Genomic DNA, 25,013 nt, shown 5'->3' on the forward strand with positions numbered 1-25,013 from the left:
TACTTCTTTTTTTTACCTTTCTAGAGCACAACAATTGTAAAGATGATCACGATTGTCCACTCTGTGAGTCTAGTTTTCCAAGTCAGGAAATTTTAGCAGAACATCTTCAAGCTCTTCATCAAAAACCAAGTGAAGAAAAGGAGTTCAAGTGTAGAAACTGTGGCAAGAAGTTCCCAGTAAAACAAGCTCTCCAACGACAGTATGTACTTGACATGAGGTTTTATGTAAGCTGTCCACCTTAGCTGTCCTATAAACATCTTAAATGTGTGGTGAAGGTGGAAGTGTAGACAAATACTGACCATACATAACAATTGGTGCAAGGAAAAAGCGAACTGTTGTCTGTAACAGCCAATTAATAACCTTTCTAGTATAGGCCTTTCAATACAATCAGTGACTTAATTGGTTGTTTTGGAGGCATTTTGTTTTTTTATTTGCACTGTTCTGTATAAGTAACCCCAATGTGTATAATGTCTAGTACTGACCTCATTCTTTCTCTTCTATATCCTTTGTTGCTTGGTGTTCTGTGGTTGTATTCTTTGTCCAAATTCACACATATCAGAGGGGACCGTAACAGTTTCTGTCCAGTACTGGAGATGATTGAAGTTACTGGAAAATTGGAAAAAGGAGCCCATGGAAAACTATAGGATAAATTTTATCAGTTTTTCTACAATTTTTTGGAAAATGATTGCAGAATCTGACAAAAGGGAATTACATCTGAAAAAAATGATAAGCGAAAGATAGGATCTATGATAGCCTCCACTAAGTGTAAGGAAGAAGGGACTTCTGCTCATAGATACATATCTAATGACTTGTATAGAATTATGCTGTTAACTCCATTTAGTAACTTTGGGAATTTCTACTACTTTAAACTAGATGTTGCTTCGAGGTTTAGTTGTAGATGTAGTGTGCAAAACATAATGAAGCAGGTTTATAAACCTAGCGCTATATAAGTGAGTAAAATTAATCAATAAAATATGTAAAAATCACATTTTCTTTGTTGCCCATAGCAACCAATCATAATGACACTTATTTTTTAATAACCTTAAAAGAAATATAAGCGTCATTGTGTTTGGTCGTTATTGATTAGTAGTGATGGACGAATGGGTTCCTTAATAACCAAGCACCAATCCTAGTCACGGAGTTCTCAGGGAATAGGGAATTCCTTGTAACTATCCAGATCCGGCCATCCAGATAATTAAAAAAAAATATATGAAAAATAAAGAAAATAGAGATAAGCAGGAACATTATACTTACCAAGTCTCTTACACAGCTATAACACTACTTCCAGGGCTGGGTATTACTCTCATAAATATTCACTGCTTCCCCCGCCCACCGGCAGTCCCGGCATCTGTGAGTTGCAGTCAGACGGTGCCCCCACCCTGTGTGACAACGTGTCTGACTGCTTAGAATCACACATACTGTCTGCGTGTCTATACTGGTGTAAAAATAAATAAATAAATATAGAAAATTGGCATCAGGTCACGATATTATGATACCCAGCACAAATAAAGGCCATGTGTGATTATCTTGGCTGTGTATCAAAATAAGAGGGACCCCAAAGGACTTTTTTTTTAATTGTTTCAATAAATAATTTTAAAAAACTGCATGTGGTCCTCCCAATTTTGATACCCAGCCATGATAAACCCGACAGCTGGAGGCTGATAACAGAGAGAAATTGTAGAATGGGGCTTTGCAAACCGCGCCAAAGATCACTGATGAAATCTTGGATTAATGTAAACTTTTTATTCTTGCACAGGTCTACGCGTTTCAGGAGACTCTGCTCCCTTCCTCAGGACCAAACAGGAATAAGTTACATCAGATCTGATGTAACTTATGCCTGTTTGGTCCTGAGGAAGGGAGCAGAGTCTCCTGAAACGCGTAGACCTGTGCAAGAATAAAAAGTTTACATTAATCCAAGATTTCATCAGTGATCTTTGGCGCTATTTGCAAAGCCCCATTCTACAATTTCACTCTGTTATCAGCCACCTGGGGTACTGCTGCCTTTGATCCGGATTTATGCTGTTACAGGAGTTGTGCCTTTCACAACCATCTTTGGTGAGTAGTATCATCTCCTTTATCACCCCCTGTCTGTCAGGGTAAGACCCTATTGCGCTTTTTTGTCTGCAGGTTCTTTTTATCTACGACAGCTGAAGGCTAGTATTCTAAGGCTGGGACAACCCATGGTTATTGGGCGCGCAGCCTAAAAATAGCAGCTTGCAGATGCCCAGAATTGTTGCTTCCATTAGATGCGACAGTCCCGACACTTTACCCAGCTGGTGCAGTGGCTCATAGCTGCCAATAAATCCTAGATTAGTAATGTAAGGTCTCAAGGAGACCCCCCCCATTACTAATCTGTAAGTGAAAAGAAGTGGGTCAGGCTGTCCCTGTGTTTTTATATGTGAAGAGACTGTAGCTGACTATGTACTCACACTTACATACTTATGTATGAACCTGAACATCACTAATATATCTAATATATAAAGCTGAATGTGTGTATGTGTGTGTGTGTGTGTGTGTGTGTGTGTGTGTGTGTGTGTGTGTGTGTGTGTCCGGGATTGGCATCTGCACCGTCGCAGCTACAGCCACAAAATTTTGCACACTCACACTTCTGGACCCCGAGAGCGTCATAGGCTATGTTTTGAGGGGAAATTTTAACCCCGTGCTTTACAGTTATTCACCAAAAAACCTGCCTCCATTAAAGCGAATGAAGCTGGGAGCCACAGTGCAGCCAGAACTTCCGAAGAATGTGCAGCCATGCCCTTAAGTGGAATGTTGGCGTGTCACAATGCAGCCAGGGAAAGAAACAGACACAGACAGGGAAAGAGGCAGACACAGGCAGGGTCAGAAACAGACATAGACAGGGTAAGAGACAGACACAAAGAGACAGACACAGACAAAGAGACAGACTGACAGGGAAAGAGACAGACAGGGAAAGAGAGGGAAAGAGAGAGACAGGTTAAAAGACAGACACAGACAGGTAAAGAGACAGACACAGGGAAACAGACAGACAGGGAAAGAGAGGGAAAGAGACAGACAGAGAAAGAGACAGACAGGGAAAGTGACAGAGATAGATAGACAGACAGGGAAAGAGATAGACAGACAGGGAAAGAGATTGAGACAGACGGAGAAAGAGACAGAGACAGTCAGAGACAGACAGGGAAAGAAACAGACAGACAAAGAGATAGAGAGCGAGACAGAGGGATATATACAGGGGGGAGACAGACAGAGAATGGGAGAGAAACAGAGAGACAGTTACTATCCCGGGCGTTAATACATTCTAATTATACATTCTATCTCGGGAATGTTAATACATTCTATTTTATTAACAACAGTTATTAACCCGGGCGAAGCCGGGTAGTACAGCTAGTACTAAATATATTTAATATAAAATTTTAAAACAATTTCTAAACATTCACAAGACAAGTCACTGCTTCACCAATGAAAATGCTCTTCTTTAGTATAGATCTGTCACATCTCTACCGTGTTTCCCCGAAAGTAAGGCCCTGTCTTACATTAATTTTACCCCCAAAAGTCCCACCCTGCCTTACTTTCGGGGGAGGCCTTACATTGGAAAAAAAATGACAATCCTCCCCCCTGCAGCCTCCCCATTGTTTGAGATCCGGCATCCACCCCTTCCTCCCCCCTGCAGCCTCCCCATTGTTTGAGATCCGGCATCCACCCCTTCCTCCCCCCTGCAGCCTCTCCATTGTTTGAGATCCGGCATCCACCCCATCCTCCCCCCTGCAGCCTCCGCATACAGTGGTTCTGCCCCCCACTCTGCCACCACACACACTGACACATACGGTACCGGTACAGCCCCACACGGCACCCACACACATATCGTACCGGTACCGTACACACACACACACTGACACATACAGCCCCATACGGCACCCATACACATACCGTACACACACACACACACACACACACACACACACACACAGAGTTTCGGAACTTACCGAAATCGGAGCGAGCCTGCAGGCGGTGACGTCGCGGCTGATTTCGGCCAATCAGCTGCGAGCCGGCTGACTGGCCAATCGCAGCTCGAGCTGAGGGCCAATCAGCTGCGAGCCGGCTGACTGGCCAATCGCAGCTCGAGCTGAGGGCCAATCAGCTGCGAGCCGGCTGACTGGCCAATCGCAGCTCGAGCTGAGGGCCAATCAGCTGCGAGCCGGCTGACTGGCCAATCACAGCTCGAGCTGATGGCCAGCAGGGAGCCTTGCGGGGGCCATTCACCGGAGGCGGACCACGGGTGGCACGAGACTGGAGAAGGCCTGGATGGAGCGAGGGAACAGCGGCAGCGGTAAGTTCCTGTACTTTCCCCAGGGACCCCCACCCATATGCGGCCTTACATTACGCCGCGACCACCACCCATAGGCGGCCTTACATTCCCCGGCCCCCCCCGCTACCCTGCCTTACAATCGGGGGGTGCCCTACATTGGCGGACCCCCCCGAAACCCCCACCCTGCCTTACTTTCGGGGGGGTCCTACTTTCGGGGAAACACGGTAGCTTTTCCTTCACTGTACTTAATGCAAATATTTATTTCATCCTTCTTCATCGTTAGCTCCATCTTTCTGTTTTCCATGTTTGGGTCTAATACTGATACATTTTATTATTTTGCAATGTAGGTATAGATATTGGATTTTGTCATTTGACAATTAACTTATGTCAATGGCCAACGTCATAGATTTTTTCCAGTTTTTTTTTTTATTTCTTGTATTTCGGATAGGGAACTATAAGAAACATTACTTGTAGTAAACTGGTCTTCTATACACTCAACAATAACTTTTCTCTTTCTTAACACATACACATATCCCAACATTGAAATTGCAACACCAAGAAGGCAAAAGTTGTGTAACTATGGAAGTCAGATTATCGATATTGTAATGATGATGTGCAAATGATGAAAATATGGAAAACACATTTTTAAAATATCTTGATGAGTCAGTGTCTACACAAACCATCAGAAGGTGTTTGCAAGACATTGAGTTATTTGCCAGATGTCACCAGTCTCAAAGACTAACATCAGGCACAGCAAGATGACAATGGAGAGGGTAATTGAGATCTATCCTCAAAAGGCGATGAGTTTTTGTCTTGGATGCAATCAGAGTAAGAAATTAGTTTGGAGACCGCCTGGGCAACAGTCTTCACGAGGTAACATGAAAGTGTCCCAGGACCTATTTGCCAGGCCACTTATTGCTCATTGTACTGTGAACAGCTTACATGATCTAAACATGCTATTGTGACTTGCAGCATCTCTGTTACGGGGGGCTGTCTGATAATAACCGAAAGGAGTATCAGACAGTCAGGGTCCACCGTGCAAAGACTTTGCTGCAGACTATGGCAGAGTGCAATACCTCTGTTAACTCACAGAAGGATATAATAAGTAAGTAAAGCAATTCCTCCCTTACTTGGAGGGTGTGTGGAATGATCTCTGTTAATAATCACAGAGACAAAGGCAATGTGTGCGAAATGGCACCTACCTAGGTCCGCTCTTCTAGTGGTGCAAAAGAGACGAACAGCAGCGTAAGCCGCACAAAGCTCCTACCTGCGTTCGCTCCACTAGTGTGCGAGGACACGAACCACTAGATATGGCACCTGCCTAGGTCCGCTCTTCTAGTGGTGCAAAAGAGACGAACAGCAGCGTAAGCCGCACAAAGCTCCTACCTCTGTTCGCTCCCCTAGTGTGCGAGGATACGAACAACTGCCAGACGCAGTATAAGGAACGTTACCCTAGCGGCAACGTCCACCTACGAGTAGAATCACAAGGCCCAGCCAGACCATGTGCCTCAGGCACCTGCCTATGTCCGCTCCCCTAAGAGGTAAGGATACGGACAGCAGCCGAAGCTGTAAGGTATAAGAACGCTACCCTGCCGGTAGCGCTCACCTAGCATAGACAGAGGAATGCCTAGAGGAACGCGCACAGAGCGTCTACTCATATGCATGAACCAAGAGGACTGAGCACCATGCGGCGTGTGTCAGGGTCTTATATAGACTCTGTGCCTCATCCAAGATGGAGGACACCAGAGCCAATCCGCTGCCAGAACGACAGGAGTGACGTCATGCTGGCCTATCACCGAGCAAGACGTCACAAGCACATGACCAGCGACCAATCGGCATAGAAGGTGTCAGAGACATGTGACCTCGTGTCAGTGATGATGTCACCCGCACATGTGCAATGGCTCCAAGATTGGACTTAGTCTCCGGCGCTCGCACATGTGCAGTAGCAAGAAATCTGGACTTAGTCTCCAGCGCTCGCACATGTGCAGTAGCAAGAAATCTGGACTTAGTCTCCAGCGCTCGCACATGTGCAGTAGCAAGAAATCTGGACATCGTCTCCAGTGCTCGCAGCAACCGTAACAATCTCCATCTCCATCTCATGCACATCTGGGATGCCATTGGTTGGCAATTATTTAAAGACCTGACAGCAGTGGATCTTGAAGATTTGTGTGCCTTTTAGTGCATTTAGCAATGTAGAACATTCTTCGGGCAACCATTAATAACCACATTGTTAGCATGGTCACTTGTGATAGTGCAAATATATCTGCATGTGGCACTTATACTTGATACTGATTACATTGAGATATTCGGAAAATTTGTTTCCATACTTTCATCATTGTGTATCACTAACATGCCTATCAATCCTGTCATTTTCATTCTTTCATATTTTTTCCTTCCTGATGTTGCAGTTTCAATATTGAGGAGGGTAGTATAGATATTCTTTAAAGTGATTTTGCCATGTACTAACCGAATTCCTGTTACATAGATTGGTGCTTCAGCATAGAGGAGAGGTTGTGCCTTCTAATAAGTTTCCTTCTAATATTCATTTAGTATCCAAATTAGTCAAGATTCAAGTGTGTTTTACAAACGAGAGAACATTTTAGAAAAATATACGATATATTTTTAAATGTTTTGCTGCTTCAATCAATTGTTTTTATTGGAGGGGTTGGCCAAAATAAGCTCACGGACCTCAAGATGTCTTGCTGATGATGCCTCCAGAGAACAGCTATACTCTGCAACAAGTTTTCGATTCTATTGAAATCAACAGACTGCAATTGTAGCTTTTCTACATTTAATTGAGGGAAGTGGACAGGGGACCTCCAATGATGAAACCCTTTTAAAGATAGTCTTCGGTGCTTACGGCAAATGGAGGCAATTATAGTATGTACTTGTATAAAGAGTGCTTAGAATTTGACAGTTATACAGACTCATTCACTGATTGTGGTACAACTAGAAATTAAAAAAATTACAATGTGAAATATTTTCCTTTTTAGATCGAAGTCAACAAGTTGTCACTACTTTACTGTATATCAGAAACATGATTTTTGCCATGTAATCTGTAAATGTAGTTTCCAGTTTTAAACAGGTATTCCCATCATTGAAGGTAGTGAAAAATCCCTAGCATATGCCATCACTTTCTGATCATTGGATGTCCACCTGTTGAGAAACCCAGACCTAAAATATTCTACCTGATCACACAAAGGCTGAAGCTGCTGTACAATTATAGTTGCTTAGTCCGGTCTATAACCTCCCAACACTCATCACTATGTTTAGAGCAGGGAGGCAACAGAAAGCTGAATGAACATGGCAAAACTAAAGCTTAGAAAATTACATACATAACCTACTGTACCCAGCTAAAAATGATTACATTTTTGATTGCCCTACACTAGGGACACTAAAACTTGCCACTTTACTTCCTTAGACAATCAGATATTCTGACATTTATACCTTCCCTCCCCTCGTACATTAGGGATCCTGTCATAACCATTACTCTCCCCTAGTCTATTTGGGATTATGACCACAACCATTTCCCTGCCATAGATCATCATGGATCCTGACAGTGACCTCTTCACTTTCACAAAGCTATATATTGATGAGCAAAAGGGTAACAATGTTTTGAACATTTGACTTTCAGGCTCCTTATCTCACCATCCACTGTTGCTTTGAGTGTAAGACAGTTTATTTATTTATTTTTTTAATAAACTTCATCATGATCTTGAGCCATGATGACTTGATGGATGAATGCTCTGTAGAAAAATTGATCTTGTGCAAGCCTAGATAGGTCCTCCAAGAACTTCTCTGCTGTTATCTTGATAATATCAAGCCATTGAGTTGCTGGTCTTCCTCTTTGCCTTGTTTCTTCTGTACTTCCAACTGTGATGACTTTCTCCAGTGACTGCTTTCTTGATCTGTCCAAAGTAGGCAAGTCATAGTTTGGTGATTCTTGCTTCAAGTAACATATCTGGCTTGATTTCTTCCAAAATTGATTTGTTTATTCTTTTTGCCAACAATGGTATTGATAACATCCTTCTCCAGCACATTTCAAAGACGCTGATTCTTCTTTTATCATTTCTTTATCGTCTAGGTTTTGCAACCATATGTTATCCTAGAAAAAACCAGACTATGTACAAGCTGTCTTCATCGCCAGGGAAATGTTCCTTGATTTGAGGACCTTGTCCAGTGATGTAATTTTTGATTTGCCCATGGCTATTTTCCTATTGACATCCGGTGTCGTCTCTACATCTTGAATAATCATTTATCTGAGTAGGTTGAAGTCCTTTCCAACTTTCAGTTTGTTGCCATCCATCTCAAAGGTGTCCTGGTTGTACCTGGCTGTAGTCAATATCTTTGTCTTCTTTGTATTGAGTAGGAGTCCGATGTTTATGCTTTCCATCTTAATACTCCGTAATAAGCTCTTTATCCCATTTATGCTTGTTGCTATCAATGTTGTAACATCTGCATATTTAAGATTGTGGATGATTACTCCAGCAATTTTGATTCCTTCTTTTTTTTGGCAAGTCCAGCCATTCTGAAAATAGCTTCCTCATATAAATTGAAGAGAAATCTTGACAGGATGCAGCTTTGTCTGACACCTCGCTCTACCTTTAACCATGCCGTGTCACCGTGTTCCGTTCAAACTGTTGCTTCTTAGTTGGTAACCCAAAGTTTCTGGTGATCAATACAGTCAAAGGCTTTGCTGTAGTAGATGAAGCAAAAATAGAGGTCCTTGTTATATTCTTTGGCCTTTTAAATTATGCATCTGTTAGCAATTACATCTCTTATTCCTGTGCCTTTTCTGAGTCCTGCTTGTTCCTCTGGCAGCTGTTTGTCAAAGTAAGGCTGTAACTGCCTTTGTAGGATCTTAAGTAGTATTTTGCTGACATGATGTATGAGTGCAATAGTCCAATAGTTTCTATAGTCGGTAGCATCTCCCTTCTTCAGAAAAGGAATAAACACTGATCTTTGTCCAGTCCTTTAGCCACTTACTGATTTGGTCTTGTAGAGGTGCTCCATGTATTCTTTCCATCTTTCTTTGATCTATTCTAGCTCAGTTAGTTTGTTCCCGTTTGGTGTCTTTTAACATTCCCATTCTTGGTTGAAACTTTTGTCATATCTATTGGTATGCCTTCTTGGTCTTGCCCTTCAGATGTTAATTTTTTATCACTGTACATATCTTTTGGTAATAAAGCTAATTGTTACTTCAAATGGCTCTCTTTACTCTTTTAGTCTTGTTGTGTGCATACTGCTTGTTACCTTTTTCTTTTGCCATTCGACTTTCTTTGACGATCTTCTTTTAATCTTGGCTGCGTGGGTCTCTTCTGCATCTTGTTTATTGTCTTTTTGGCTTCTTCCATAAGAATAGTTTTATATGTGTCCATAATTTCTCAGGATTTCATTCATCCATGTCCAGTGATATAAATCGGTTTTGCAGAGTATTCCAAAAAACTTCAGGCATGTTAGTCAAATTGAAGTTGGAAACGAGCTGCTTGTCCTTTTGCGCAGTTTGACTCTATTCTTTGCCGTCAAAAGTTCATGATCAGTTCCACAGTCAGCTCCTGGCCTTGTTTTCACAGTAATGATCAACAACCTCCAACTTTGTTGAACAGATATATTGACATAATATGATTCTTATAGGACCCATTTGGTGATGTCCATCTGAAAGTCTCTGTTTGTGATTTTGACGAAGGTGATAATGATAGACAGTTTATTTGTTGTGCTAAAGTCAATGAATCTTCCTCCAGCTTTGTTTCATTCACCAAGTCCAAAGCTTTCAAAGATGAGTCCTTGTTTGCTATGGCCCATTTTGACATTGATGTCGCCCATGATAATGAGTACGTTTTGTTTTGGCATCTTGTCAATTTCTTGTTGAACTTGATTGTAGAATAGTTCAATATCCTCCTCCTCGGTATCTGTTGTTATTGTGTAGACTTGTATAACTGTGACATGGATTGGCACTCCTGGTGGTCATATCAAAATGACTATGTCACGCTCTCCGGGTCCCCTGTTCTGCTCCCCGGCTCACCTGCCACGCTCCCCGGCTTCCCTGCTTCTCTCCCCGGTCTCCAGCCTCCATTGCCTGCGGTCTCCAGGCGGCCCGGTCCCCGCTTCCGGCGCCCGTCGGCTACTCAGCCCCAGCCCGGCTCTCCTGCGTCCTTCTCACCGCTCCCTGCCCTGGCTTCTGGCACCCGGGCCTCGCGCATGCGCATTAGGGCGCGCGCGCGGTCATTGACCCTTTCTTAAAGGGCCAGCGTCCACTGACAGGAAATTGAACACACAGGTACAGGGTATAAAGGGGTTTAGTGTCCAAGTGGGCGGGGCCTGTTCTTCGTGTTTCCTAAGCTAGGAGTCAGGTCTCCTTGTGTCTCTGTGCCATACTTACCTATCTCTCTTTTAGAGCCGCTCCTGCCTCGCCATCCAGTCCTGCCGATTCCCGAACGCTGACTATCTGCCATCCCGTCAGTCCGTACCATCTCTGATCCCTGTGGTGACCCGTCCTCTTGCTCCATCGGTTCCGGACTCTGCCTGACAACATCTCGGCCTCCGAACCTGAGCTCCGTCACCCGGACTACCATCAGTGACTCCGTGGTCCCAGGGACTTCTCCATTCCACTATTGTGCACGGACTGTCCTGCTACCCATTGTGCTCTGGCTACCGGACCCCTTGCCTTCATCAAGGAGTTCGGCCCAGTGGATCCACCTCCTGGGTCTGCCCGTCCACCTGGCCCTAACAGTAAGAACAGGCCATGGATCCCGCCGAAGCACTAGCGGCCTTGCAAGAGGAACTCACACGCCAGCGTGAGACCCAGACCCGTATGCTGAACTTTATGTCTTCCGTGGACGCCCGCCTGAACACGCTACAAGCGTCGGTTACATCTTCGGCATCTCGAGCTTCCACTGGACGATCCACGGCCCCAGCTCCCGTGGCAGCCTCCTCGGATGCTTCCAGGCTTCGTCTGGCCTCACCACCCCGGTACGCCGAAGATCCCAAGACCTGCAGGGGATTCATAAACCAATGCTCCCTCCATTTCACGCAACTGCCGCATTTGTTTGCCTCCGACCAAGCCAAGGTCGCGTTCATGATGTCCCATCTAGAGGGTGAGGCACTGGCGTGGATGAACCCCTTGTGGGAGAAGGAGGACCCTGTGACCACTAACATCCAGGAGTTCCTGCAGGCATTTCGTGGCACCTTTGATGAGCCCGGACGCGCCTCCGCGTCTGCCTCATCTCTCCTCCGGTTACGTCAGGGGACTCTGACGGTGGGTCAATATGCCATCCGTTTTCGCACCTTGGCTTCGGAACTCGGGTGGAACAATGAGGCTCTAACCGCCGCCTTCTGGGAAGGCCTCTCGGGTCGAATTAAAGACGAGCTGGCTGGTCGTGACGTGCCGTCTACCCTGGATGCCCTGATTACGCTAGCAACTCGAGTGGATCTTCGTTTTCAGGAACGATCCAAAGAGGTGTCCCGTGAGAGACGTCCGATACGGCATTCCTCTCCTCCGCAGAACCCCGCCGTACTTCAGTCAACGTCATCTGGTGCCTCCGTCCACGAGCCCATGCAGATCGACCGTTCACGGCAGTCTGAACAACGCCGAGCAGAACGGCTCGCCAAGGGTCTCTGCTTCTACTGCGGAGAGGGCACACACCTTCTACGCTCCTGTCCAGAGAGGCCGGGAAACTCCAAAGCCTAGGGTTGGTAGGAGAGGCCACCCTAGGTGCTGGGACTCTCTCAGACCCGGTCACGTGGACAGTTCAAGTGACAACGGGAGAGACGCGGTTCACGGCCGAGGCATACCTCGATTCCGGGGCAGCAGGCAATTTCATCCAGCAGGCCACGGTGGACAAGTACCAGGTGCCTGTTACTCCACTCGACAAACCCCTAGTGATTGCCTCTGTGGATGGGAGACCCCTCTCTGACACCATCTCGTGGATCACCAAGCCGGTGGAACTGCGTATCGGTGCCCTGCACACCGAGAACATCGCTCTCTATGTCCTCCCACACATGTCCCATCAAATCCTGCTGGGACTCCCCTGGTTACGGACACACGAACCCTCAGTCAGCTGGGGTACTAGTGAAATCACCCGATGGGGCTCCTCTTGCCACGAGAACTGTCTGACGACTATACAACCCATCCGACGACCTCCGGTTACAGAGTCCCTACCGGGACTGCCCTCGGCCTATTGGTCCTTCGCGGACGTCTTTGATAAAAAGGAGTCAGAGGTACTGCCGCCACATCGTCCTTACGATTGTGCCATCGACCTGCTCCCGGGAACTACACCACCTCGAGGACGGATATATCCGCTGTCTCCTGCCGAAACAAGGGCCATCTCTACCTACATCACAGAGAACCTGGCAAGGGGATTCATTCGGAGATCCTCCTCTCCTGCTGGAGCAGGCTTCTTCTTCGTTAAGAAGAAAGAGGGCGACCTACGCCCATGCATTGACTACCGGGGATTGAACCAAATCACCGTGAAAAATAAATACCCCCTGCCGCTCATCCCTGAATTGTTTGATCGGCTTAGAGGAGCTCGTGTGTTTACCAAGTTGGATCTTCGGGGTGCCTACAACTTGGTCCGCATCCGCTCTGGGGACGAATGGAAGACCGCGTTCAATACCCGTGATGGGCACTATGAATACTGTGTGATGCCCTTCGGCCTGTGTAACGCACCAGCAGTCTTTCAAGAATTGGTGAACGACGTGTTCCGGGACCTTCTATACATCTGTGTGGTGGTGTATCTTGATGACATCCTGGTCTTTTCTCCGGACCTCCAAACCCACAGAGAGAACGTACAGCTGGTACTACAAAGACTGAGGGAGAATCGTCTGTACGCCAAGTACGAGAAGTGTGTCTTCGAGCAGTCTTCTCTGCCCTTCCTGGGTTACGTAATCTCCGATACCGGACTGCAGATGGATCCGCAGAAGGTCTCTTCCATTCTCAACTGGCCCCCTCCTTCTGGACTGAAGGCAATCCAACGCTTTCTGGGATTCGCAAACTATTACCACCAGTTCATCCCTCACTTCTCAGCTCTAACTGCTCCTCTCTCCGCCTTGACCAAGAAGGGGGCTAATCCAAAGGACTGGTCACCTGCGGCCGACGCCGCGTTTGGCTCTCTGAAGCGGGCATTTGCCTCCTCCCCTGTGCTCCACCGTCCGGAGTTAAACCGACAGTTCACCTTGGAGGTGGATGCCTCCTCCTCTGGAGCCGGAGCAGTGCTCATGCAGAAGTCCTCCTCCGGGAAGATGGTGACTTGCGGTTTCTTCTCCAAGAGCTTCTCAACGCCTGAACGCAACTACACCATCGGTGACCGAGAGCTATTGGCAGTCAAACTGGCTCTGGAGGAATGGCGCTACCTTCTGGAGGGAGCAGTGTACCCCGTGATCATTTACACGGACCACAAGAACCTGGAATACCTGCGGTCCGCTCAGCGACTGAACCCACGGCAGGCCAGGTGGTCCTTGTTCTTTGCCAGGTTCGATTTTCAGCTCCATTTTCGACCCGCGGACAAGAATGTACGAGCAGATGCTTTGTCCAGGTCATTCATGCCCATGGAGCAGGAGGAGGAGACATCCCAGCCCATCATCTGTCCTAGTAAGATCATTCCGGTGGCCCCTGTCACCCTGGCCCAGATACCGCCCGGGAAGACCTATGTCTCTGAGACTGACAGGCAAAAAGTGTTGCACTGGGGCCATGCCTCGAAAACAGCCGGCCATGCTGGTCAGAAGAGAACATGGAGTACGATCGTACGTCATTACTGGTGGCCATCCCTTCGCACGGACGTCGCTTCTTTTGTCTCAGCCTGCTCCTCTTGTGCCAGGAACAAGACGCCCAAACATCTGCCATATGGCCGTCTTCTGCCTCTGCCTATACCCTCAGTTCCGTGGCAACACATTGCGATGGACTTTATTACGGACTTGCCACTGTCCTCCGGACACACAGTCATATGGGTCGTGGTGGATCGGTTCTCCAAAATGGCTCATTTCGTCCCTATGGCTGGACTGCCCTCTGCCCAGGAACTCGCTGACGCCTATATACAACACATTCTCCGCTTGCATGGCTTTCCATCACACATTGTGTCCGACAGAGGAACTCAGTTCACCTCCCGCTTCTGGAGGGCCCTCTGCAAACATCTGGGAGTGACTCTGGACTTTTCTTCAGCCTACCATCCTCAGTCGAATGGCCAAGTGGAACGAGCCAATCAGATCTTGACCTCCTTCTTACGTCACTACGTCAACGCCCATCATGACGACTGGTCCACGCTTCTTCCTTGGGCTGAATTCTCCCATAACCACCACGTCAGTGAGTCCTCCTCCAGCTCTCCCTTCCATGTCATTTACAGACTTCAGCCTTCCGTCCCATTACCTGTATCCTCTTCCTCGGATGTCACTGCTGCTGATGCTGTAGCCCGTGACTTTGCAACAATTTGGGACTCTGTCAAGGCGTCCCTTGGACGTGCTTCCCTGCGGATGAAGAGACACGCAGACAAGAGGCGTCTGGACCCTCCGTGTTTCTCTCCAGGAGATCTCGTCTGGCTTGCTTCCAAGTACGTCCGATTGAAGCTGCCATCCTACAAGCAGGGTCCTCGCTACATCGGGCCGTTTAAAGTCCTCAGCAAGATCAATGAGGTCTCCTACAAACTGCAGCTCCCGGCCACGATGAGGATACCCAACTCCTTCCACGTCTCCCTGCTCAAGCCGGTTGTACTTGGTCCCTTCTGCGCTGCTGTCAGTTCGGCTCCTCCTCCTATTGCCGATGATGACATCTATGCGGTAAGGGATATCGTGGCCATGAAAACCGTACGGGGACGACAGTTCTTCCTGGTGGACTGGGCAGGGTATGGTCCTGAGGATAGGTCCTGGGAGCCCCGTGAGAATGTGGGTACTCCTCTGATCCGTGCCTTCCTGTCCCGGTTGCGGGGAGGGGGGCATGGGGGGGGGTACTGTCACGCTCTCCGGGTCCCCTGTTCTGCTCCCCGGCTCACCTGCCATGCTTCCCTGCTTCTCTCCCCGGTCTCCAGCCTCCATTACCTGCGGTCTCCAGGCGGCCCGGTCCCCGCTCCCGGCGCCCGTCGGCTACTCAGCCCCAGCCCGGCTCTCCTGCGTCCTTTTCACCGCTCCCTGCCCTGGCTTCTGGCACCCGGGCCTCGCGCATGCGCATTAGGGCGCGCGCGCGGTCATTGACCCTTTCTTAAAGGGCCAGCGTCCACTGACAGGAAATTGAACACACGGGTACAGGGTATAAAGGGGTTTAGTGTCCAAGTGGGCGGGGCCTGTTCTTCGTGTTTCCTAAGCTAGGAGTCAGGTCTCCTTGTGTCTCTGTGCCATACTTACCTATCTCTCTTCTAGAGCCGCTCCTGCCTCGCCATCCGGTCCTGCCGATTCCCGAACGCTGACTATCTGCCATCCCGTCAGTCCGTACCATCTCTGATCCCTGTGGTGACCCGTCCTCTCGCTCCATTGGTTCCGGACTCTGCCTGACAACATCTCGGCCTCCGAACCTGAGCTCCGTCACCCGGACTACCATCAGTGACTCCGTGGTCCCAGGGACTTCTCCATTCCACTATTGTGCACGGACTGTCCTGCTACCCATTGTGCTCCGGCTACCGGACCCCTTGCCTTCATCAAGGAGTTCGGCCCAGTGGATCCACCTCCTGGGTCTGCCCGTCCACCTGGCCCTAACAGACTGACTGCATTGTACTTCAGGACAGTGCCAGCCAGTTTTTAGTACCTTCATTTTGTAGACAATAATCTTGACTATCTCTTACATAAATTTGACTTGCAACTACTTAGCAAATGATTAGTCATGCAGATTGTTGTCATGTCACTGTTTTTCTTCTAAAAATCTAAATTTAAATTGTTATCATTTTGTTAGTAGTTTGTAAATCCACATTTGGCTTTCAACATGGCTTAAACCCTTCTGAGCATGCTCTCCATCAGATTCATGCCTGTCTTGAAATCTGAACCAAGGTCTCTGCTACATGTTTCCAATTTTGGAGCATACTGTTAAACTCTTATAACGATATTGAAGTCGAGCCTTGTTTTGGGCCTTCATTCCTGACTTGCGTAATATGTGTTTTACAGTGCGTGCATGATCATCTGTGATCTCACTATTCCGAAGCATATGAGCCGTCTCCACTGTCATCTTTGTTGCATCAGAACTAATAGACCTTGTGATGAACTGAGTCGTTGACTCCGATATTTTAACTGGATGTACAAACTTCATTTCACATTATTCCAAGTGTCATGGCACTCACCTGATGCAGTTTGGCAGTTTTCTTGGTAGAGACACTGCTATCGAAGAGGTGGATGATGCCTTTTCTTTAATCTTCTTCATGGCTGCTTGTCAATTTAAAAAGTGACCTTTCACTTGGGAATCAACCTAATAACACACTGAGCTATTAGGGAATATAAGAACAAGTTGTAATTTGTAGTATACGGGAAAAAAAACTTTTCCACCAACAGGAAAAAAACAGTAAAAGTGTAGTGACATGACAAGAATCTGCATAACTAAGCATATGCTAAATAGTTGTCATTCAAATTTATATATGTGATAGCCAAGATTATTGTCTATGAAATGAAGGTAATCTCATGGTCAAAGCTGTAGTGGATGGTGAGATATGGAGCCTGAAATTCAAAAGTTCAAAACATTGTTACCCTTTTGGTCATCAGTGTATGTCAGGTATTTTTTAATTACACCTCCACAGGAAGGTTCAGACATATGTCATTGTACAGACATCTATTTGGGACAGCATGGTCTACTTTGCCACTTCATACAATAATAAAGATATACCATTCCAAAAGAATACTCTTTTGGTATATATTGCATCAATGAGGCGTTATTGATATTGATAAGGTCAGTGTATGTGCTGGCGCCTTACTTGTGCATTTGAAGAGTGTATTGTTCAAATCTGATGAAAACATATCCTTTGCCCAGGTCCCTAACTGCCCCACATGCTGGTTAGAAAGTCTTAGCGGGAACATCCTAAACCAGACTACCCAGAGAGTGATTGCATACTTTAGCGATATTCCACCACTTTTTATGATATAAACCCTATTTGTTTCCAAGGGTCATGTTTTAATATGACATTTGTGTGAAAGTTCAACGTAAGATGGATATTCAGCATTTTGCTGTTATATTCTAGGCTCTAAACTGTTCTCTTTTCTTTAGTGTACTTCAGTGCTCAGAAAGTATCATCTCCGGAGACACTTCAGGGAGTTATCAGTGTTCCGTTTGCAATACCTTCTTCGGCTCAGCGTTGAGGTTTTGTGTTTGAATTACTGAACTGCTGTCTAATTTCTGGCTTCTCTTTTTGCATGCCTGCTTTCAAGTTTCTTCTTGTTCTTTTTTGACATCTAACCAAGAAAAAGAAGTTCCTCCTTACCTCCTATTTAGGTAATGCACGTGTTAACTTGTGTTTATAATATATGACATTGGTCTTTTACCTGTGACTTTATAGCTTTTGTAATACTACAACTTCCAGCATGCTAGGGTTGTGATTTTGCTGCTGCTGGAAAGCGCACGTTAAAGACCAGTGTTATAAGGCATGCTCATTTTAAAAATATACAATTTTACTCAATTCTTCAAATTTTTCTTGGTTAATCAGCAATTATTTTCATTACAGTTTTGATCAACACAGAGAAGCCTGTAAAGGAGATGTCAGATTTATATGTAAGTCTGATAGCTGTGGGAAGAAATTTAGAAGCAAAGATGCCCTGAAAAAGCACAAAGAAAATGTGCATGGTAAGTTTTATGAGTAGATGAACAAATAGACACTCACTCATGTGTTTATGATATAAAGGCTAGAGAGGAGTGGAGCCATGGAAGTTCGGTTCGGCGGGTGCAGCCGGACTCCGTTTTAGACTCGGACTTGACTTGAACCCCAATGGAAGTCACTAATTGGGCAGTTCGGGTCTCCGCCCACATGAAGCCAGCCATAATCAGATCACTTTCAGGGGCGGGGGGCGGGGGTTTTCCATTTTTTATTGGATGCACACTACATCCGATTATACTGTTGTTACCCCCAGTGCAAGCCAATCAAACACCTCAACCAGCTCACACTGAGCTAAGACCCCGAGCGTACCTGAGCACAGTGATGCTCGCTCGAGTGGTCAGCGTATGTAAAGCATCTAATCTCCCAACTCGAACTCTGGGTTTTTTGCAAAGTCTAGGTTCAGTAGTAACACCGAACACTGAACCTTGAATTCGCTCATCTCTAATATTCAGAGTTTTTCCAGTGTCTATTTTTTTGTGGGACAATCAGAATTGTACGATAAATATGTGCTCTTCTATCTGAGATTTTCTTCTAGTAACTTTTTTATCTATGCGCTAAACCAAATAACAGGGTGGCCAATTTGACTTTTTATTTTTTAAGGACAGTTTACAAAAAATCAATGACAGACAATATTTTTATGGACGCATTGGAAAACCATAGTAAATCATAATTTATGATTATAAGTAATACTTGTTTATAGTCCATAATTCTGATAAGTAGACAACAACTGCATTCACTGCAAACTGGAAAATGATGCTAATTACGGTCAATGTAATCTGTATAAGTTTCTTCACCTTCAAAAAAATCATGGATACCTTACTTTTTCTTAAGGGCAGGGCAAATAGTGCGCTATTTTTATGGACTGTCCTGGAATTTCTGGATGGTTGGCAACTGAGACAGATAATGACCAAATGCCACACAGCGTGGCACCTCTGGCCTCTCTTTCTGCTGCCTACATAGTGTTCAGCTGATACAATTGTTGGCCTTGGCAAGCACTTTATCGTTGGGTGTCTATATGTCATTCTAAAATAGTTGGTGGGTTCTAGCAGACCCATCAGCTTTACACAGGACTTGTGTCACTATAAAAGGCCAATTTGCCTTGTAAATTTGGCTCTTATGGATACCCAAGTAACAGTGGAAAAAATTCTTCATAAATTAAAAATGATGACCCCCAGGAGATCTTTTATGACTTCTTGGAGGGCAAATTATCTAAATTAATCCATATCACTCATAAGTAAAGTTGAATAAAAATGCAGCAAGAAAACAGATACTCCAAACCTAAACATATTAGGTATCCACACAATCATAATAACTAGGGATGATCGAATATCACAAATATTCCGCAATATTCGGCTTCGCGAATATCCGACGAATAGGTCGCATATTCGATGCGCAATGTAAGTCTATGGGAAGCCCGAATAGTTGCTATTCCCATGGACTTACATTGTGCATCGAATATTTGCAAATAGTCAAATAGCGGCGACTTATTCGGGGAATATGGGCGTTGCCGTATATTTGAGGTATTCGATCATCCCTAATAATAACCCAAAGAGATGGGCAAAAATTTAAGATATTTGGTATAACATTTAACATTTTTAACTTTTTTTTATTTACTACCAAGTGAATGTTCCTGAAAAGTGTACAAAGACACAAAAGCAGTAAAAACTATAAAAGATTGACTTAACTATGCACAAGGGAATAAGTCATTAAAGGAGTATTCCAGGCTAAACTAGATTGACCCCAATATCCGTAAGGGAACATACAGTATTATTACATGAGTTTTCAAGTCTAAAACTAATTATTACCACCCACTGAAAGGTAAAACATAGATCTGTTATTTATTTCATTATTTTATTTATTTACTATTTTATAAGCTTGGACTTTAACAGATTCAAAGATATTTTGTTTAAATTTTTTTTTCACTGTTTAGATTTGTTTTATTTAGCTATTGGGAATATGAGAGATATAAAGTTTTACATGTTATAGGTTTTTACAATATTTTTTAGCATGCTAACTTGATCTGATACTACAAACACCACAAAATACTTTTTAATTGCCCTGTCTATCATTTCTGAATGCATTGTCATTGACTTTTCATCTCTATTACCCGATCATAGCTCTTCTAGAGACTGCTTTCTATTCTAGCTACTATTTCATAACATATGCCCATCATATATGAATTTATAATTCTTGAATTTATTTTTAGCTGAGTTCTGAAGTTTGCCGGCAGCCATTCAATAAACATATACATTCCTATTCACTTTCTCACTCTTCATAATATTCCCGCTAAGTCTCCATTTTTCTCTTGTATGTCTCAGTCTTTATCTACTCTGTAGTCATATTGATTTTATCTTCCTTGAAACCATTAGAATTTACCTTGTACAGAAAATAAAGTACCTTATTACTTGAAATTCGAAAGTCAGACCAACACTTCATTTACGCTCCTTTGGTATACTTGGCAATATCAAGCGTAGGTGAGGTAGGAAGTTTTTGTTGGGCAGCAGTCATCATTTTCATTGCCAGTTTCTTTCCAATTTTTGCCCCACTCTTCACATCAGAAGTACATTGATAGTAGATTTATTTTCTTATTAAATAAAGTATTTTATATGGTTCATTTGGTTTCAGTAGCCAGAGGGATCTGAAAAGAGAGGTGATATTTGATACTCTCCGAAAGTCTTTGTAAGCTTTAAACCGGAAAATCAGCTAATCAACCAGTTCTGCTAACTGAAAACCAGCTCAGTTAAGAAAAATAATCAGATGTTACTCTGAATCCTGCAGCATATGGCTGCTTTCCTGCACAAAAATGGTGCTTTGTGCGCTGACCATGCCATGACATCTGCAAGTGTTTTTAAAGTAAGATGCTTTGATAGGAATGTATATATGTATGTTTCCCTCAAGAACCTCTTCATACATATTCCTATCTACCTCTCTATATATCTATCTATCTATCTATCTTTTTTCTAGTGAAGTACTGCAAACTCCAATTAAAAGTGTAGTTTATTCAGCCATATTCACCCATATTCTCTAGGCTTTAACACACTTTATATAGCCCTGTTATACAGCGCCACCATGTCGCCACTTGGACTAAGCAAAGTCTGAATCTTTTTGTATCAAATCATGGCTATGAACTGATTAGAGACAGATAAGTACATGCAATGCCTTGGAAAAGTATTCATACCTCATGAACTTTTCCTCAATATTTCACGTTACAACGACAAACGTAACCCTATTTTCCGGGGCTTTTATGTGATATGCCAAACAGCCAAGCAATGGTGTAAATAATAATGTGGTGACAATTAAAATATAACTTTTAATAATAATTCGTTAAAAAAGTTACCACACAACACGTACCACACGTTACCACACTCCCATGGGAGGTCATACAACGTTTAAGGTCAGATTGTTGCCATTTGGGGAGTATTGTGAGGCTGTTTTTGCTCCCTCCTGTATTGGAACAGGATTTATCTTTCTGCCACAGTTGTTATTAACCAGTGAATCTGGTGATTTTACACTGTTGGGTATGTGACTGTTAATATTGGCGTACACATAGTGTGGCAATAACTCTTTTCTAGCCACCTTGTCTATCCTTATGTACGGTAGGGGAATCCCTTACTGTTAAATTGTCCGTGTTGTGATAGTGAGAGCTATACACTATACTTGCTCTCTTATTGATTCTAGGTTGGTTTAACAACCTTACGTGTTGTGTGGTAACTTTTTAACGAATTATTATTAAAAGTTATATTTTAATTGTCACCACATTATTATTTACACCATTGCTTGGCTGTTTGTTCATGATCTGGTAGAGCATTGACACTTCTTTATTCTATGTGATATGCCAACACTAAGTAGCAAGTATTTATGAAAAGAAATGATACATAGTTTTCTAAATATCGTAAAAATGTAAATCTGAAAATAGTGGCCTGCTTTTGAATTTAGCCCCGCTAAGTCTATACTTTGTAAGATCACCTTTTGCTGCAATTACTGCTACAAGTCTTTTGTAGTATGTCTCTACCGATTTTGCAGTTCGAGAGACTGAAATTCTTGCCAAATTCTTCAATGTAAAATAGCTCTAGCTCCGCAAGATTGGATGGAGAGCGCCTGTGAAAAGCAATTTTCATGTCTTGCCACAAATTCTCAATGGAATTTAGGTATGGAGTTTGATTGGGGCATTCACACACATGAAAATGTTTTGATCTAAACTGTTCCATTGTAGCTCTGGCAGTATGTTTTAGGGTTATTGTCCTGCTAGAAAGTGGTAGACACATAGCCAAAAGACTTGCAGCAGTAATTGCAGAGAAAGGTGGTCCTACAAAAGTATTGACTCAGGGGGCTGAATACAAATGCAAATCACAATTTTCAAATTTATATTTTTAAAATATTTAGAAAACCGTGTATTTCTTTTACACTTTACAAATATTTGGAACTTAGTGTTAGTTTATCACATAAAATCCCAATCTATAAAAAAATCTAATTCAACTATATTAAATACTTTCAATAAAGTGGGAAAAATGCAGTTTTTATTACATAATTGTGAGAGCTGGATAATACGGATTATACATGTATAAGCATTAATTACTACTTTCCCTTTTAAGCTGCATTTTGGCAGATTAATTTCATGTATAGTGCACATCAAGACTGAAAAACGTGAGTGATAAGGATCCACAATACATTTGCTCTTATCAGATCAATCGTGTGTGCAAATAACGTTCTATTTCATTAGTTCTCCACTTACATAAACATAAAATTTTGGTAAAAAATAACATGAGCCATCTACGTATGTCAATATGAGTCCTAAAGTGCTCTGCATAAATAAACAGAATTATATAACACATATACCATCCTGTGAGCTGTCAGTCATTTCCCCTGTGTAATTGGCCTAAACTGTTCTGACTTCCGTATTTATGATGTTTCATCTATCACATAAAGCAGTGCTCCTTAACTCCGATCTGAAATATTTCATCACCTAATTGTTCCTCATTGGTTGCCAAAAAAATTGATTACAGATTCCTCCAATAGAAATAAATGAAAACTAAATAAAAATAAAAATAAAATATATAATATCCATGTGTCCTTATAATGTGGGCTGGAAGAATAGAAAAAGTAGATCCTTTTCATCCTTTGATATCAATAGCAATAATATTTATTAGTATTACAGCTCTATAGACTAACTAATAGTAATATTAATAAAAATAAGAATCTAATAGATTTCTTAGGTTTTACTATAGTCTGACTAGGAATCAATATTACAAATCTGTATTCTCTGCAATGAAATAAAATAACTATAAGGCTATGTGCGCACTAGACAGTCTGGACCATCTTAAAGAATCCGCGGTAAAAAAAACGCACGAAAACCGCAGCGAAATCCGCATGCGGTTTTACCGCGGTTTGCCGCGAATTTACCGTTACCGCAGATTTTCCGCAGGTTGGTCCCGGCGGATTTTTACCATTATCTAAGCCAAAAACCGCATTTACCTGCAGAAAAGAAGTGAAATGCTCATTAATTCCGCAGCGGAAAATCCGCGGATAAATGCGTGGGTATAAAAAAAACACAGTGTGCGCAGAGCATTTTTTAAAACCCATAGGATTTGCTGGTGAATGACTGCAGCAATGTTAGACACATTTTCTGCAGCAAATCCGTGGCAAATCCGCGGGAAAATCGGCGATAAATCCGCAGCATGCGCACATAGCTTAAAGCCTGCTTTACACGTTACAATGTATCGTGCAATCCCATTTGCGATCTCAACCGCCCCCATCGTTTGTGCGGCACGGGCAATTTGTTGCCCGTGTCGCACAATGCTGTAACCCCCCTGTCACACGCATTTTCCTCCCGAACGACCTCGCTGTGGGCGGCGAACATCCACTTCCTGAAGGGGGAGGGACGTTCGGCGTCACAGCGACGTCACACAGCGGTCGGCCAATAGAAGCGGAGGGGCGGAGATGAGTGGGACGTAAACATCCCGCCCACCTCCTTCCATCAGCATTGCCGGTGGCCACAGGTAAGCTGCAGTTCATCGTTCCCGGGGTGTCACACGGAGCGATGTGTGCTGCCCCGGGTACGATGAACAACAGGACGTTCGATTGTTAGAAAATGAGCGACGTGTCAACGATGAATGAGAAGGTAAGTATTTCTGCTTGTTCATAGCTGTCACACGCTACGATATCACTAACGATGCCGGATGTGCATCACTAACGACGTGACCCCGCCGACATCTCGTTAGATATATCATAGCATGTAAAGCCCGCTTAAGGCTTCCATGCCTTTCACTGGGAGCGCACAGATTACATTTTGGGAAAATCTACTCTGTGCGCAAAATTAATTTTTAATGTTTCGCCGATTTGGTTATACAACAGCTGGCCTAATACTATTCACACCATGGCACAATCTCAACAGTACCACATAGCATTGTTTTCAATTTGTAGTGTCTTGTAAAATGTTCACCACGCTGTATAATTCTTCAAGTAAGTGTTTGCCTCCTAGTAGTTATAATATAATAGTATCATATATTGTATGTGTGCCATAGAAGTGACTAAAATATCTTATACAGACGTGTCTTTATACATGTATGTGCTTCATCTCAGTACTTATGTTCCACTGTAGTTTATCCATTATTTCTTTTCTCCCCGATGAGATATATTCTTTGTTTCTCATAGGAAATTCTAAGAAGAGGTTAATGTGCACAGTTTGTAACAAAAAATGCTCATCGTCACTTAACCTTCAGGAGCACCGAAAGGTAAGTCTGGATATATATATATATATATATATATATATATATATATATATATATATATATATATATATATATGTATTAAAGTTCACTATTTGCTTTGACGATATTGGACACCTCATTGAACCCGAGATCATATATTTGAAATTACTATTTGGTTTTAGAATAAATGTCACAGGAAATCTTGCAAATTATTTTTAATTGGTGAGACATAAAAAGCAATAGAAGGAACTCACC

General features: G+C 43.8%; 1 protein-coding gene across 1 annotated transcript in view; it reads left to right on the plus strand.

The window, feature by feature from the left end:
* The window catches only part of PRDM5 (PR/SET domain 5), a 373,869-nt gene that overhangs the window by 86,180 nt on the left and 262,676 nt on the right, over positions 1–25,013 (plus strand). The window contains exons 6-9 of the mRNA XM_075336363.1: positions 25–199; positions 17,448–17,540; positions 17,902–18,020; positions 24,703–24,782. Coding sequence (XP_075192478.1) covers positions 25–199; positions 17,448–17,540; positions 17,902–18,020; positions 24,703–24,782 — 467 coding nt within the window. The remainder of the gene's footprint in view (positions 1–24; positions 200–17,447; positions 17,541–17,901; positions 18,021–24,702; positions 24,783–25,013) is intronic.

This window comes from Anomaloglossus baeobatrachus, chromosome 1, assembly GCF_048569485.1.
Source record: "Anomaloglossus baeobatrachus isolate aAnoBae1 chromosome 1, aAnoBae1.hap1, whole genome shotgun sequence".
In the NCBI taxonomy this organism is placed as follows: domain Eukaryota; kingdom Metazoa; phylum Chordata; class Amphibia; order Anura; family Aromobatidae; genus Anomaloglossus; species Anomaloglossus baeobatrachus.